We start from the raw sequence: 16987 nt of genomic DNA, 5'->3' as shown, positions 1-16987 counted from the left end.
TGGGACTTTGGTGTGAGAGGATTCGTTCTCTTCTCATCTCACTCTTTTGTGTCTTTTGTGTGTTTTGTGTCTTTTGTGTCTTTTGTGTGTTTTGTGTGTTTTGTGTGTTTTGTGTTTTGTGTTTTTTGTTTTTTGTGTCTTTTGTGTCTTTTGTGTTTTTTGTGTTTTTTGTGTCTTTTGTGTGTTTTGTGTGTTTTTGTGTTTTTTGTGTTTTTGTGTTTTTTGTGTTTTTTGTGTCTTTTGTGTGTTTTGTGTGTTTTGTGTGTTTTGTGATTTGAAAATCGTGTGGTGCAGTGTCGCTCGGAGGCAAAGTGAAATCTCCAAAATAAACGTGTAAATGCTTTTTTCCTCTGAACATAGAGACCCCAGCTCTGTGTGCGAGACACTTCAGTCCTTGTGAGCGCCGGGTTCAGTCGAGCTGCTGTCCACAGTCTCGGGCCGGACCTCCGCAGACCGAGCCGGGTCCGAGGCCGGGTCCGAGTCCGGCTCCGCGGCGCCCCCGTCAGGCACGTCCAGGAGACACGCCCCGAAAACCTCACACGAACCCGGGCTTCAGCGACGACTTGAAACACTTGGGGCAGCCCTTCGTGCCGTTGGTCTCCAGACACCTGCAGACACACGGAGGAAACCATGAGGAGATGTTTGTGATGCTAACCACAGGCACTGCTCTGTCTGACGCTTTCTCACACTTAAAGGTTGTATAGAGGATTTTTTAAGGAAAGAGAAATACAGCGACAGGCCTTTTTCAAATGTTCCTCTAGAAATCATTTGGAGACCGACACCTCAGTTTTTAGACCCTTTGTCTGCTTCAGTCGCACAATCGCTGAAAGGAATCTCCAAGAATCACCTCAGTTTGTCTTCGCTCCTTTTCTCATTCTTTTCTTCTTTCAGCGACCTCAAAAACTGACTTTCTTTTGTGGAGAACTGGTCGTGGATTCTCATCCGGCATCGCAACAAACTTTGTGCGAACTGCGAGGAAGCTACAAGTAGAAAAAGCCTCTAAGAACCGCTGCATAGTTACCCTAGAAATGTAAAGAGTTTGATTGACAACCTAACAGCCATTAGAAAATGAGGCAACCTTGTTTTCTATTGGCTGATGTTTATCTAGCCTCACTAAGTCCACAGTTCATAGATTTTCATTCTTTTTTTTTTTTTTTTGGTCATCATAATTACAAGGCTACTGCAGCTCTGTAATGGTATTTTAAACTTTCATTGATAATTTGAAACTGAAAAAAAAAAATCCTCCATACAACCTTTAATCTGATCTTTATTTGAACCCAACACGACCTGAACGACCTGACTCATCTGAATCCACCAGGTCATCAGATCTGTTCTTCACCGAGTCTCTGAACAGGAGCATGAACCTTCGCTCTGACCTCAGGCTCCTGAAAACATGATCTTTTTGTTTTTGTTTTGTTTTTGTGACTCGTGTGTCTTGAGTTTTCAGACGATCTCAGTTTGTTTCTTTGGAGCTCGTTCAGACCACAGACGTGTTTAAAGACGAGTTCTAAGTGAACATGACGTCGTCCACATCTGCAGCTCGAGATGATCAGTCACAGGGAGAATCTGGAGCCAGTCTCTGTATCACAAACAAGAGCCACAGTTTTAATGTAAGTGACTGGAGAAGGAGCCAGAAGAGCCAGAAGAGCCACATGTGAACTTCTGTTTGGAACACGAAAAGCAAACGTCCATTTTCCTCTGTGAGTTTAATTTATTTATTTTATTGGTTTTATTTGTTTAATTTTATCTTTATATTATTATTGTTGTTATTATTTTGTATTTTACTTTTGGAAACTGTTTGTTTATGAAATGTTCTGCAGAATTAAAGTGGACTGGATTTATATAAACAGTCTGAGGGCCCAACAGAACGGCGGCCATGTTGGGACTGGACACTTCACAGCTCCAGCACAAACACTGTGGGTCTGTTTTATACGACGGAGCTGCTTTGGATTTTTTATGTTAAGAAATAAGATTTTTATAGCAACAAATTTCACCAGATAAAAAATTGGAGCCACTGCAGAGCGCCCTCGAGTGGCCACTAACCTGTACTGCACTTAAACGTTAATGCTGCTCAAAATGATTTAATCAAACAGAGTTCCCTGTTTCACTGACCTCACATGAATTTTCCATGACTTTTCCATGACTACAGTGAATTTTCCATGACTTTTCCATGACTACAGTGAATTTTCCATGACTTTTCCATGACTACAGTGAATTTTCCATGACTTTTCCATGACTACAGTGAATTTTCCATGACTTTACGGCTCCTACATGTTTAGAACTGTGAACTCTTTCCTCTCACCTTCTGGTTTGGGATTAAAGAGTCAAAGGAACAATCAGCTGCAAAACTACACTCCTCATGTTTTATATTATGTCTATATATCACGGGGGCGGGGTCTCGTACACAGTTTCACAGGGGCGGGGTCTCGTACACAGTTTGGCGGGGGCGGGGTCTCGTACTCAGGTTTGTGGGGGCGTGGTCTCGTACACAGTTTGGCGGGGGCGGGGTCTTGTACTCAGGTTCGTGGGGGCGGGGTCTCGTACAGAGTTTGGCGGGGGCGGGGTCCTGTACTCGGGTTTGTGGGGGCGGGGTCTCATACACAGTTTGGAGGGGGCGGGGTCTCGTACTCACTTGAGGTGGAAGATGTGCGAGCAGGGCAGAGCCTGGAGCTTCTGGTCTCGGTCTCCGATGCTCTCGCCGCACATGCCGCAGTAAAGCTCCAGCTCCTCCACACACTGAAGGAACTTGACCACCTGCTCCCGGAGCTCGTCCTGCTGCCCGCGGCTCCTGTAGATGTTCTCACTGATGCAGTGGACCTTCAGCGTGGACAACTGTGGTCCACACAAACATCTGTCACACACCTGCATCCACCTGACTCAGTGGACTCTATATAACTCATATATACTTTATATAACTCATATGTACTTTATATAACTCATATGTACTTTATATAACTCATATATACTTTATATAACTCATATATACTTTATATAACTCATATATACTTTATATAACTCATATATACTTTATATAACTCATATATACTTTATATAACTCATATGTACTTTATATAACTCATATGTACTTTATATAACTCATATATACTTTATATAACTCATATGTACTTTATATAACTCATATGTACTTTATATAACTCATATATACTTTATATAACTCATATGTACTTTATATAACTCATATATACTTTATATAACTCATATGTACTTTATATAACTCATATATACTTTATATAACTCATATGTACTTTATATAACTCATATATTACTTTATATAACTCATATGTACTTTATATATACTCATATATATACTTTTATATACTCATATGTACTTTATATAACTCATATATACTTTTATATAATATATACTTTATATAACTCATATAACTTTATATAACTCATATATGTACTTTTATATAACTCATATTATACTTTATATAACTCATATGTACTTTATATAACTCATATGTACTTTATATAACTCATATGTACTTTATATAACTCATATGTACTTTTATATAACTCATATATACTTTATATAACTCATATGTATACTTTATATAACTCATATATACTATTTATATATACTCATATATATCTTTATATAACTCATATATACTTTATATAACTCATATATACTTTATATAACTCATATATATAACTTATATATAACTCATATGTACTTTATATAACTCATATATACTATATATATATAACTCATATATACTTTTATATAACTCATATGTACTATTATATATAACTCATATGTACTTTATATAACTCATATATAACTCATATATACTTTATATAACTCATATATACTTTATATAACTCATATATATACTTTATATAACTCATATATACTTTATATAACTATACATATATATACTTTATATAACTCATATATACTTTATATAACTCATATGTACTTTATATAACTCATATATACTATATATATATATAACTCATATGTACTTTATATAACTTTATATATACTTTATATAACTCATATATACTATTATATAATATATATTACTTTATATATACTATATATGTACTTTATATAACTCATATATACTTTATATAACTCATATACTTTTATATAACTCATATATACTTTATATAACTTATATATACTATATATATAACTCATATATACTTTATATAACTCATATGTACTTTATATAACTTATATATAACTTTATATAACTCATATATACTTTATATAACTATATAACTCATATATACTTTATATAACTTTATATAACTTATATATAACTTATATACTATATATATACTTTATATACTCATATGTACTTTATATATACTTATATATACTTTATATAACTCATATATACTTTATATAACTCATATGTACTTTATATAACTCATATATACTTTTATATACTATATACTTTATATATACTTTATATAACTCATATGTATTTATATAACTATATAATATATACTATTATATAACTTTATATAACTTATATATACTTTATATAACTCATATATACTTTATATATAACTCATATGTACTTTATATACTAACTATATATACTTATATATACTTTATATAACTACTTATATAATATATACTTATATAACTCATATATACTTTATATATACTCATATATACTTTATATAACTTATATATACTTTATATAACTCATATATACTCTATATAACTTATATGTACTTTATATAACTTATATGTACTTTATATAACATATGTACTTTATACACTCTGTATACATTATATACTCTGTATACTTTATATACTCTGTATACTTTATATACTCTGTATACTTTACACAGCAGAAACTGGAGGGTTAAAATTTCAGAGTGAAATATTTCAGAGTTGTTTTGAACTCAAAAAGTGTGATTTGAACTCTTTGTTAAATGTGTGTTGGAGTTGGGGTGATTTGTCAGAGTTGATTTGGTTGAAGTTAATTTAACTTCTCTTAGTGTTAATTTGACTTCAAACTCCCTTTAGTTAAATCAAGATAACTCTACAAAGTGTTATCTGTTTACTCTCTAAACGTTCATATAACTCTGGATTTGGAGTTAAACAGGAACTTTGGTCCAGTTTTACTTCATGAACATTTACGCAAATGTTAAATTAACTCTAGAACAGAGTGACTCAGATAAACACTGAGGAAATGTTCAAACTGACTCTGTCAGAGTCCACTTTCTGCTGGGTACATACTTCATATATATACTTTATATACTTTATATATTTATATAGTATAAATAAAAGTATGTGGTGTGACACACTGGACCTTGTTTCCGATGGCGTCTGCGAGCTGCTGCGCTCGCTGAAGAGAATCCAGGGCCTAAAGAAAAAGAGAAAACAAAAGAACAACAGAACGTGAGAGAACGTGAGAGAACGTGAGAGAACGTGAGAGAACGTGACAGAACGTGACAGAACGTGAGAGAACGTGACAGAACGTGACAGAACGTGAACGAGAGAGAACGTGAGAGAACGTGAGAACGTGAGAGAACGTGAGAGAACGTGACAGAACGTGAGAGAACGTGAGAGAACGTGAGAGAACGTGAGAGAACGTGACAGAACGTGACAGAACGTGAGAGAACGTGACAGAACGTGACAGAACGTGAGAGAACGTGACAGAACGTGAGAGAACGTGACAGAACGTGACAGAACGTGAGAGAACGTGACAGAACGTGAGAGAACGTGAGAGTCACTGTATGAGCTGAGGGGGGCCAAACTTCACAAAACTTCACATGAGAATTACTATAGAACCAAGTCACCCTGTCCCTGCCCCTGTCTCTGTCTCTGTCCTGTCCCTGCTGTCCCTGTCTCTGTCTCTGTCCCTGTCCCTGCCTGTCTCTGTCCTCTGTCTCTGTCCCTGTCTCTGTCCTGCCCCTGTCCTCTGTCCCCTCTGTCCCTGTCTCTGTCCTGTCTCTGTCCCTGTCTCTGTCCCTGCCCCTGTCCTCTCTGTCCCTGCCCCTGTGCCCCTGTCTCTGTCCCTGCCCTGTCCCTGTCTCTGTCCCTGTCCCTGTCCCTGTCTCTGTCCCTGTCCCTGTCCCTGTCTCTGTCTGTCCCTGTCCCTGTCTCTGTCCCTGTCTGTCTGTCCCTGTCCCTGTCTCTGTCTCTGTCCTCTGTCCCTGCCCCTGTCTCTGTCCTGCCCCTGTCTCTGTCCCTGCCCCTGTCCCTGTCTCTGTCTGTCTCTGCCCCTGTCTCTGTCCCTGTCCCTGCCCCTGTCTCTGTCCCTGCCCCTGTCTCTGTCCCTGTCTCTCCCTGTCTGTCCTCTGTCCCTGTCCCTGTCTCCCTGTCCCTGTCTCTGTCCCTGTCCCTGTCTCTGTCCCTGCCCCTGTCTCTGTCCCTGCCCCTGTCTGTCTCTGTCCCTGTCTCTGTCCCTGTCCCTGTCCTGTCTCCTGTCTCTGTCTCTGTCCTCTGTCTGTCCCTGTCTCTGTCCTGTCCCTGTCTCTGTCTCTGTCCCTGTCCCTCTGTCCCTGTCCTGTCCCTGTCTCTGTCCTGTTCCCTGTCCCTGTCTCTGTCCCTGTCCCTGTCCCTGTCTCTGTCCCTGTCCCCTGTCCCCTGTCTCTCTGTCCCTGTCCTCTGTCCCCTGTCTCTGTCCCCGTCTCTGTCCCTGTCCCTGTCCTGTCTCTGTCTCTGTCCCTGTCTCTGTCCCTGTCCCTGTCTCTGTCTCTGTCCCTGTCCCTGTCTCTGTCTCTGTCCCTGTCTCTGTCCCTGTCCCTGTCTCTGTCTCTGTCTCTGTCCCTGTCTGTCCCACACGGTGTCTCCAGACCTTGTCGTGGTCCTTCTGCAGGAGCCAGCACTTCCCGACTCCCAGGTAGACGTGGACCTGTCCCAGACGATTCCCGATCTCCGTCATGATGCCCAGAGCCGACTCGTACCGAGGGAATGCTTTCTGTGACGGGAAGGACAACGGACAGATGAGAACTTTAGACAGAACTTGTCTGAAAGACGCACTGTGGAACTTTTCCTGCTCGAGTCCATACATACGTTATATTACTTGTCCTCCATTAGAAAAGTTACACAGTGCAGCTTTAATCTGAGCAGAATTATGTGTGTAATAAAAAGTGAGCCGTACGTCCACGTCTCGTCTGCAGCGGTGAATGTCTGCGAAGTTGAGCAGACAGAGCGCCTGCAGGGGGCGATCTCCGTGCTGCAGCGCGATCTTCATAGACTCCTGAAAACAGAGAAACAGAGACTCAGGAACTTGAAAAAGACTACAGAGACTACAATACTACAGAGACTACAGAGACTACAGACTACAGAGACAAGAGACTACAGAGACAAGAGACAAGAGACTACAGAGACTACAGAGACTACAGAGACTACAATACTACAGAGACTACAGAGACTACAGACAGAGACACAGACTACAGAGACTAAGAGACTACAGAGACTACAGAGACTACAGAGAGACTACAAGACTACAGAGACTACAGAGACTACAGAGACTACAGAGACTACAGACTACAGAGACAAGAGACTACAGAGACAAGAGACAAGAGACTACAGAGACTACAGAGACTACAGAGACTACAATACTACAGAGACTACAGAGACTACAGACTACAGAGACAACAGACTACAGAGACAAGAGACTACAGAGACTACAGAGACTACAGAGACTACAATACTACAGAGACTACAGAGACTACAAACTACAGAGACTACAGAGGCTACAGACTACAGAGACTACAGAGGCTACAGACTACAGAGACTACAGAGAGACTACTCAGAGACTACAGAGACTACAACTACTAGAGACACTACAGAGGCTACAGAACTACTACAGAGACTACAGACTACAGAGAGACTACAGAGACTACAGAGACTACAGACTACAGACTACTACTACAGAGACTACACAGACTACAGAGACTACAGAGGACTACAGAGACTACAGAGACTACAGACTACAGAGACTACAGAGACTACAGAGACTACAGACTACAGGAGACTACAGACTACAGAGAGACTACAGAGACTACAGACTACAGAGACTACAGAGACTACAGAAGACTAGAGACTACAGACTACAAGAGACTACAGACTACAGACTACAGAGACTACAGAGACTACAGACTACAGAGACTACAGAGACTACAGAGGCTACAGACTACAGAGACTACAGAGGCTACAGACTACAGAGACTACAGAGGCTACAGACTACAGAGACTACAGACTACAGAGACTACAGAGACTACAGACTACAGAGACTACAGACTACAGAGACTACAGAGACTACAGAGGACTACAGACTACAGAAGACTACAGAGAGACTACAGACTACAGAGACTACAAGACTACAGAGACTACAGAGACTACAGACTACAGAGACTACAGAGACTACAGAGACTACACTACAGAGAGACTACAGAGACTACAGAGACTACAGACTACTACAGAGACTACAGAGACTAGAGACTACAGAGACTACAGACTACAGAGACTACAGAGACTACAGACTACAGAGACTACAGAGAGACTACAGACTACAGAGACTACAGAGACTACAGACTACAGAGACTACAGACTACAGAGACTACAGACTACAGACTACAGACTACAGAGACTACAGACTACAGAGACTACAGACTACAGAGACTACAGACTACAGAGACTACAGACTACAGAGACTAACAGAGACTACAGACTACAGACTACAGACTACAGAACTACAGAGACTACGACTACAGAGACTACAGACTACAGAGACTACAGAGACTACAGAGACTACACGACTACAGACTACAGACTACAGACTACAGAGACTACAGAGACTACAGAGACTACAGAGACTACAGAGACTACAGACTACAGAGACTACAGAGGCTACAGACTACAGAGACTACAGAGACTACAGAGACTACAGAGACTACAGAGACTACAGAGACTACAGAGACTACAGACTACAGAGACTACAGAGACTACAGACTACAGACTACAGACTACAGAGACTACAGAGAGACTACAGAGACTACAGACTACAGAGACTACTACAGACTACAGAGACTACAGAGACTACAGAGACTACACGACTACAGAGACTACACTGACTACAGAGAGACTACAGAGACTACAGACTACAGAGACTACAGAGACTACAGACTACAGAGACTACAGACTACAGAGACTACACGACTACAGAGACTACAGACTACAGAGACTACAGACTACAGAGACTACAGAGACTACAGACTACAGACTACAGACTACAGACTACAGAGACTACACGACTACAGAGACTACAGAGACTACAGAGACTACAGAGAGACTACAGAGACTACAGAGACTACAGACTACACGACTACAGAGACTACAGAGACTACTACAGACTACAGACTACAGAGACTACACAGAGACTACAGAGACTACAGACTACAGAGACTACAGAGACTACAGACTACAGAGAGACTACAGAGAGACTACAGAGAGACTACAGACTACAGAGACTACAGAGACTACACGACTACAGAGACTACAAGACTACAGAGACTACAGAGACTACAGAGACTACAGACTACAGAGACTACACGACTACAGAGACTACAGAGACTACAGAGACTACAGAGACTACAGACTACAGAGACTACAGACTACAGAGACTACAGAGACTACAGAGACTACAGACTACAGAGACTACAGAGACTGACTACAGAGAGACTACAGAGACTACAGAGACTACAGAGACTACAGACTACAGAGACTACAGATACTACAGAGACTACACAGACTACAGACTACAGAGACTACAGACTACAGACTACAGAGACTACTACGACTACAGAGACTACAGACTACAGACTACAGACTACAGAGACTACAGAGACTACAGAGACTACAGAGACTACAGACTACAGACTACAGACTACAGAGACTACAGAGACTACAGAGACTACAGAGACTACAGACTACAGAGAGACTACAGAGGACTACAGAGACTACAGAGACTACAGAGACTACAGACTACAGAGACTACGACTAAGAGACTACAGAGAGACTACAGAGACTACAGACTACAGACTACAGAGACTACAGAGACTACAGAGACTACAGAGACTACAGACTACAAAGACTACAGACTACAGAGACTACTACAGACTACAGAGACTACACGACTACAGAGACTACAGAGACTACACGACTACAGAGACTACAGAGACTACACGACTACAGAGACTACAGACTACTACAGACTACAGAGACTACAGACTACAGAGACTACAGACTACAGAGACTACTACAGAGACTACAGACTACAGAGACTACAGACTACAGAGACTACAGACTACAGAGACTACGATACTACAGAGACTAGAGACTACAGAGACTACAGAACAGAGCTACAGACTACAGACTACACGACTACAGAGACTACAGACTACAGAGACTACAGACTACAGAGACTACTACAGAGACTACAGAGACTACAGAGACTACAGAGACTACAGACTACAGACTACAGAGACTACAGACTACAGAGACAACAGACTACAGACTACAGACTACAGAGACTAGACTACAGAGACTACAGACGACTACTACAGACTACAGAGACACAGACTACAGAGACTACAGACTACAGAGACTACAGACTACAGACTACAGAGACTACAGAGACAGAGACTACAGACTACTACAGAGACTACAGAGACTACACTACCAGACTACAGACTACAAGACTACAGAGACTAGACTACAGCTACAGACTACAGACTACAGAGACTACAGAGACTACAGAGACTACAGACTACAGAGACTACAGACTACAGACTACAGAGACTACAGACTACAGAGACTACAGACTACAGAGACTACAGACTACAGAGACTACGACTACAGAGACTACAGAGACTACAGAGACTACAGACTACACAGACTACATGACTACAGAGACTACAGACTACAGAGACTACAGAGACTACAGACTACAGACTACAGACTACAGAGACTACAGACTACAGACTACAGAGACTACAGACTACAGAGACTACAGAGACTACAGACTACAGAGACTACAGACTACAGAGACTACAGACTACAGAGATTACAATACTACAGAGACTACAAACAGACTACAGAGACAGAGACTACAGACTACAGAGACTACAGAGACTACAGAGACAACGACTACAGAGACTACAGACTACAGAGACTACTACAGAGACTACAGACTACAGAGACTACAGAGACACGACTACAGAGACTACAGACTACAGAGACTACAGACTACAGAGACTACACGACTACAGAGACTACAGAGGCTACACGACTACAGACTACAGAGACTACAGACTACAGAGACTACACGACTACAGACTACAGAGACTACACGACTACAGAGACTACACGACTACAGAGACTACAGAGGCTACACGACTACAGACTACAGAGACTACAGAGAGACTACAGACTACAGAGACTACAGAGACTACAGACTACAGAGATTACAATACTACAGAGACTACAGACTACAGAGACTACAGACTACAGAGACTACAGACTACACAGACTACACGACTACAGAGACTACACGACTACAGAGACTACAGACTACAGAGACTACAGAGACAACATGACTACAGACTACAGAGACTACACGACTACAGACTACAAAGACTACAGAGACTACAGAGACAACACGACTACAGACTACAGAGACTACACGACTACAGAGACTACAGAGACTACACGACTACAGAGACTACAGACTACAGAGACTACAGAGACTACAGAGACTACAGAGACTACAGACTACACTGACTACAGAGACTACAGACGACTACAGAGACTACAGACTACAAGACTACAGAGACTACAGACTACAGAGACTACAGACTACAGACTACACGACTACAGAGACTACAGACTACAGACTACAGAGACTACTACAGACTACAGACTACAGACTACAGAGACTACAGAGACTACAGACTACAGAGACTACAGAGACTACAGAGACTACAGAGACTACAGAGACTACAGAGACTACAGACTACAGAGACTACAGAGACTACACGACTACAGAGACTACACGACTACAGAGACTACAGACTACAGAGACTACAGACTACAGAGACTACAGACTACAGAGACTACAGACTACAGACTACAGAGCTACAGACTACAGACTACAGAGACTACACGACTACAGAGACTACAGACTACAGAGACTACAGAGACTACAGAGACTACAGAGACTACAGAGACTACAGAGACTACAGACTACAGACTACAGAGACTACACGACTACAGAGACTACAGAGACTACAGAGACTACAGAGACTACACGACTACAGAGACTACAGACACTACAGAGACTACAGACTACAGACTACAGAGACTACAGAGGCTACAGAGACTACAGAGACTACAGACTACAGAGGTTACAGTTCTACAGAGGCCGCAGGCACAGACAGTCTAACAGGGGCCGGTCCACAGACACACAGACACAGACACACACACACACAGACACACACACACACAGACAGACACACAGACACACACACACACACAGACACACACACATACACAGACACAGACACACACACACAGACACACAGACACACACACAGACACACACAGACACACACACACAGACACACACAGACACACACACACACACATACACAGACACAGACACACACACAGACACAGACACACAGACACACACACACACACACACACACACACACACACACAGACACACAGACACAGACACACACACACACACACACACACACACACACACACACACACACACACACACACACACAGACACACACACACACACACACACACACAGACACAGACACACACACAGACTGTGGCTCCTGGACACAGACCTGTTGTGTGAATGTTGTTTGGAGGCTCAGGTTTCACAAACGGGAAATGCATCCGGCTTCATTTTAAATCACCTCAGTCTGAGCGCCTCGTGCCAAAGCCGTCTTAAACTTAGAGCGGACAGAAATATGCCCCGAGTGTTAATAAAGCGGTTTTAAGTTTTCCTGGTCCAGAACAGCTGTAGCTGCAGCTGTCCTCACGCCGAGCAGCTTTAATAATGTGAGGACTCTTACAGCTCTTATTTACAGGTCTTATGTAAGACTCAGAGGAAAAGCAGCGGGCCAGGGCCGCGCTCACATACCTCGCAGCCGCGCTCACATACCTCGCAGCACTCCATGGCGTCGGGCAGGCGCTCCAGTTTCCTGTAGGCCACAGACATGTGGTACTGGCTCATGGCGCGGTACTTAAGACTCCAGCCTTTGCCGTAGTCGTTGACCAGTTCAGCTGCTTTGCAGGGGAAGAACAAGGCCTTCTCGTAGTCCTGCGCACACACACAGAGACACACACACGTCAGAGTACACACACACACCAGAACACACACAACAAAACACACACCAGAACACACACCACAGAGGGAGACACACACACGTCAGAGTACACACACCAGAACACACACATCAGGGCACACAGGACACTCTGAGCTTTAGGAATGACTAAGAACAGAAGAAATCTGAGACATATTTTCCATTTTTGAAATTCATCTGTGAAATTCCCGAGTGGCACATTAGTCCATGTGAAGTTGTTTATTGAGCTCTGACCCTAAACACTAAAAGTATCTGCAGATCCTGAGATCAACACACACCAGAGAGAAGAGAGCAGCGCCTGAAAACACAAAAACACACAACTCATCCAAGTGTGTCGTGTCACTCTTATTAATACAACTTATTTAACTCTGTGTAAATACAAATACAGTCAGAGAGTTTTTAACCTCAGTGTGAAACAAAACTAACTCCCCTCAAGAAAAAGTGGATAAAAGTTTAATGTAAAATGTTTGTACCGTGTCACTTCATTCACATCAGAAAACAGAAGCAGCCGTGAGCATCAGGAGGAACTGGATAAAACCTCTCTCCAGACCAACCCGAGATGAACCCCAGACCAACTCCAGACCAACCCGAGACCAACTCCAGACCGACCCCAGAGAGACCAGAACCCCGAGACCAACTCCAGACCCGAGACCAACCAGACCAACCCAGACCCGAGACCAACTCCAGACCAACCCAGACCAACTCCAGACCAACCCGAGACCACTCCAGACTCCCAACCCGAGACCAACTCCACCGAGACCAACTCCAGACCGACTCCAGACAACCCAGACCAACCCAGACCAAGAGACTCCAGACCGACTCCAGACCAACCCGAGACCAACTCCCGAGACCAACCCAGACCAACTCCAGACCAGAGACCAACTCCAGACCAACCCAGAGACCAACTCCAGACTCCAGCCAGACCAACCCGAGACCGAGACTCCAGACGACCCAGACCAACTCCAGAGAGACCAACTCCAGAGACCAACTCCCAGACCCGAGACCAACTCCAGACCAACTCCAGACCAACCCGAGACCAACCCGAGACCAACTCCAGACCAACCCGAGACCAACTCCAGACCAACCCGAGACCAACTCCAGACCAACCCGAGACCAACTCCAGACCAACCCGAGACCAACCAGACCAACTCCAGACCAACCCAGACCAACTCCAGACCAACCCAGACCGAGACGACTCCGACCCCAGACCGACTCCAGACCGACTCCAGACCAACCCCGAGACCAACTCCAGACCAACTCCAGACCAACCCGAGACCAACTCCAGACCAACTCCAGACCAACCCGAGACCAACTCCAGACCAACCAGACCAACCCGAGAGACCAACTCCAGAACCAACCCGAGACCAACCCAGACCGACCCCAGAGACCGAGACCCCAGACCAGACCGAGGACCAGACCCAAGGACCCCAGACGACTCCAGACCAACTCCAGACCCCCAGACCAACCCAGACCAACTCCAGACCAAACCCGACCCGACCAACTCCAGACCGACCCAGAACCCAGACCAACCCAGACCGACCCCAGACCGACTCCAGACTCCAGACCGACTCCAGACCCGACTCCAGACCGACTCCAGACCAACTCCGAGACCAACTCCAGACCAGACAACCCAGACCAGACCAACTCCGAACCCGAGAGACCAACCCAGAGAACCGAGACCAACTCCAGACCGACCCCCAGACCGACCCCAGACTGACCAGACAACCGACCAACTCCAGACGAGACCAACTCCCAGACCAACTCAGACCGACCCAGACCGACCCCAGACCCACCAACTCCGAGACCAACTCCAGACCAACTCCAGACCAACCCGAGACCAACTAACCACTCCCGAGACCAACTCCAGACCGACCCCAGACCAGACCAAACCCGAGACCACCGACTCCAGACTCCAGACCCCAGACCGACTCCAGACTCCAGACCAGACTCCAGACTCCAGACTCCAGACCGACTCCAGACTCCAGACCAACCAGACCAACCCAGACCCAACTCCAGACCAACTCCAGACCAACTTCCAGACCAACTCCGAGAACCAACCCGAGACCCGACTCCAGACTCCAGACTCCAGACTCCAGACCCGACTCCAGACCGACTCCAGACCGACCCAGACCGACTCCAGACCGACTCCAGACCAACTCCAAGGACTCCAGACCAACTCCAGACCCAGACCAACCCAGACCGACTCCAGAGACCGACCCAGAGAACTCCAGACCGACCCAGACCGACCCAGACCGACCCCAGAGACCGACCCACTCCAGACCAACTCCAGACCAACTCCAGAGACCCCAGACCAGACTCCACCGACCCCAAGACCCAGACCAGACTCCAGACCACACCCCAGACCAACTCCAGACCAACCAGACCAACTCCAGACCAACTCCAGACTCCAGACCGACTCCAGACCGACTCCAGACCGACTCCAGACCAACTCCAGACCAACTCCAGACCGAGACCCAGACTCCAGACCGACTCCAGACGACCAGAGACTCCAGACTCCAGACCAACTCCAGACCGACTCCAGACCGACCAGACCGACTCCAGACCGACCCCAGACCGACTCCAGACCAACTCCAGACCAACTCCAGACCAACTCCAGACCAACTCCAGACTCCAGACTGACCCGACCCCAGACCCGAACCCAGAGACCGACTCCAGACCGACTCCAGACCGACCCCAGACCGACTCCAGACCAGACCCTCCAGACCAACTCCAGACCGACCCAGACCAACTCCAGACCAACTCCAGACCAACCCGAGACCAACTCCAGACCAACTCCAGACCAACCCGAGACCCAACTCCAGAACCCGAGACCAACTCCAGACCGACTCCAGACCGACCCCAGACCGACCCCAGACCGACTCCAGACCAGACCCCGAGACCAACTCCAGACCAACCTCCAGACCGACCCCAGACCAACCCGAGACCAACCCGAGACCAACTCCAGACCAACCCGAGACGAACCCCAGACCAACTCCAGACCAACCCGAGACCAACTCCAGACCAACCCGAGACCAACTCCAGACCAACTCCAGACCAACCCCTGACCGACTCCAGACCGACTCCAGACCGACTCCAAACCGACTCTAGACCGACTCCAGACCAACCCCAGACCAACTCCAGGCTCTTACACTTAATACTGTTATTCATTCTATCCTGTGGATCACACACATCACACACACACCAGCCAATAAACCATCTGAGACACACCCAAGCACACGAGGCACAACCAGGACTCCAACCAGGACTCCAACCAGGACTCCAACCAGGACTCCAACCAGGACTCCAACCAGGACTCCAACCAGGACTCCAACCAGGACTCCAACCACGACGACGACTCCAAACCCAACCAGGACCCCAGGACTCCGGCCCCAACACATTGCTCACATATTCTCTGAGAGATCCACCTCCTCCGGACCAGGACCCTGAACCCAGGACCACAAACCAGGACTGAGTCCAGGATCAGATCACATCTGCAGGTTAAACTGAGCTAGAAAACACCACTCCCCCAAAACAGAGCTGTGAGCGTCAGTGTCTGGAGTCACCTGAACATTCTGAACATTTCTCAGATCTTTTGTTC

The 16987-nt window shown here is 45.0% G+C and overlaps 1 protein-coding gene across 1 annotated transcript in view; it reads right to left on the bottom strand.

Moving 5' to 3' along the window:
• Positions 1 to 217: 217 nt before the first annotated feature.
• rapsn (receptor-associated protein of the synapse, 43kD) overlaps positions 218 to 16987 on the bottom strand; it is a 28659-nt gene continuing 11889 nt past the window's right edge. The window contains exons 3-8 of the mRNA XM_055155768.1: positions 13188 to 13346; positions 7101 to 7199; positions 6795 to 6917; positions 5304 to 5357; positions 2633 to 2832; positions 218 to 608 (exon numbers count right to left, since the gene is read on the bottom strand). Of these exons, the coding sequence (XP_055011743.1) occupies positions 536 to 608; positions 2633 to 2832; positions 5304 to 5357; positions 6795 to 6917; positions 7101 to 7199; positions 13188 to 13346 (708 nt within the window). The 3' untranslated portion in view covers positions 218 to 535. The remainder of the gene's footprint in view (positions 609 to 2632; positions 2833 to 5303; positions 5358 to 6794; positions 6918 to 7100; positions 7200 to 13187; positions 13347 to 16987) is intronic.

Source organism: Boleophthalmus pectinirostris, unplaced genomic scaffold (assembly GCF_026225935.1).
Source record: "Boleophthalmus pectinirostris isolate CB_2022bp ecotype Guang Dong unplaced genomic scaffold, ASM2622593v1 HiC_scaffold_2, whole genome shotgun sequence".
In the NCBI taxonomy this organism is placed as follows: domain Eukaryota; kingdom Metazoa; phylum Chordata; class Actinopteri; order Gobiiformes; family Gobiidae; genus Boleophthalmus; species Boleophthalmus pectinirostris.
This window is presented reverse-complemented; position numbering and strand designations above follow the sequence as displayed.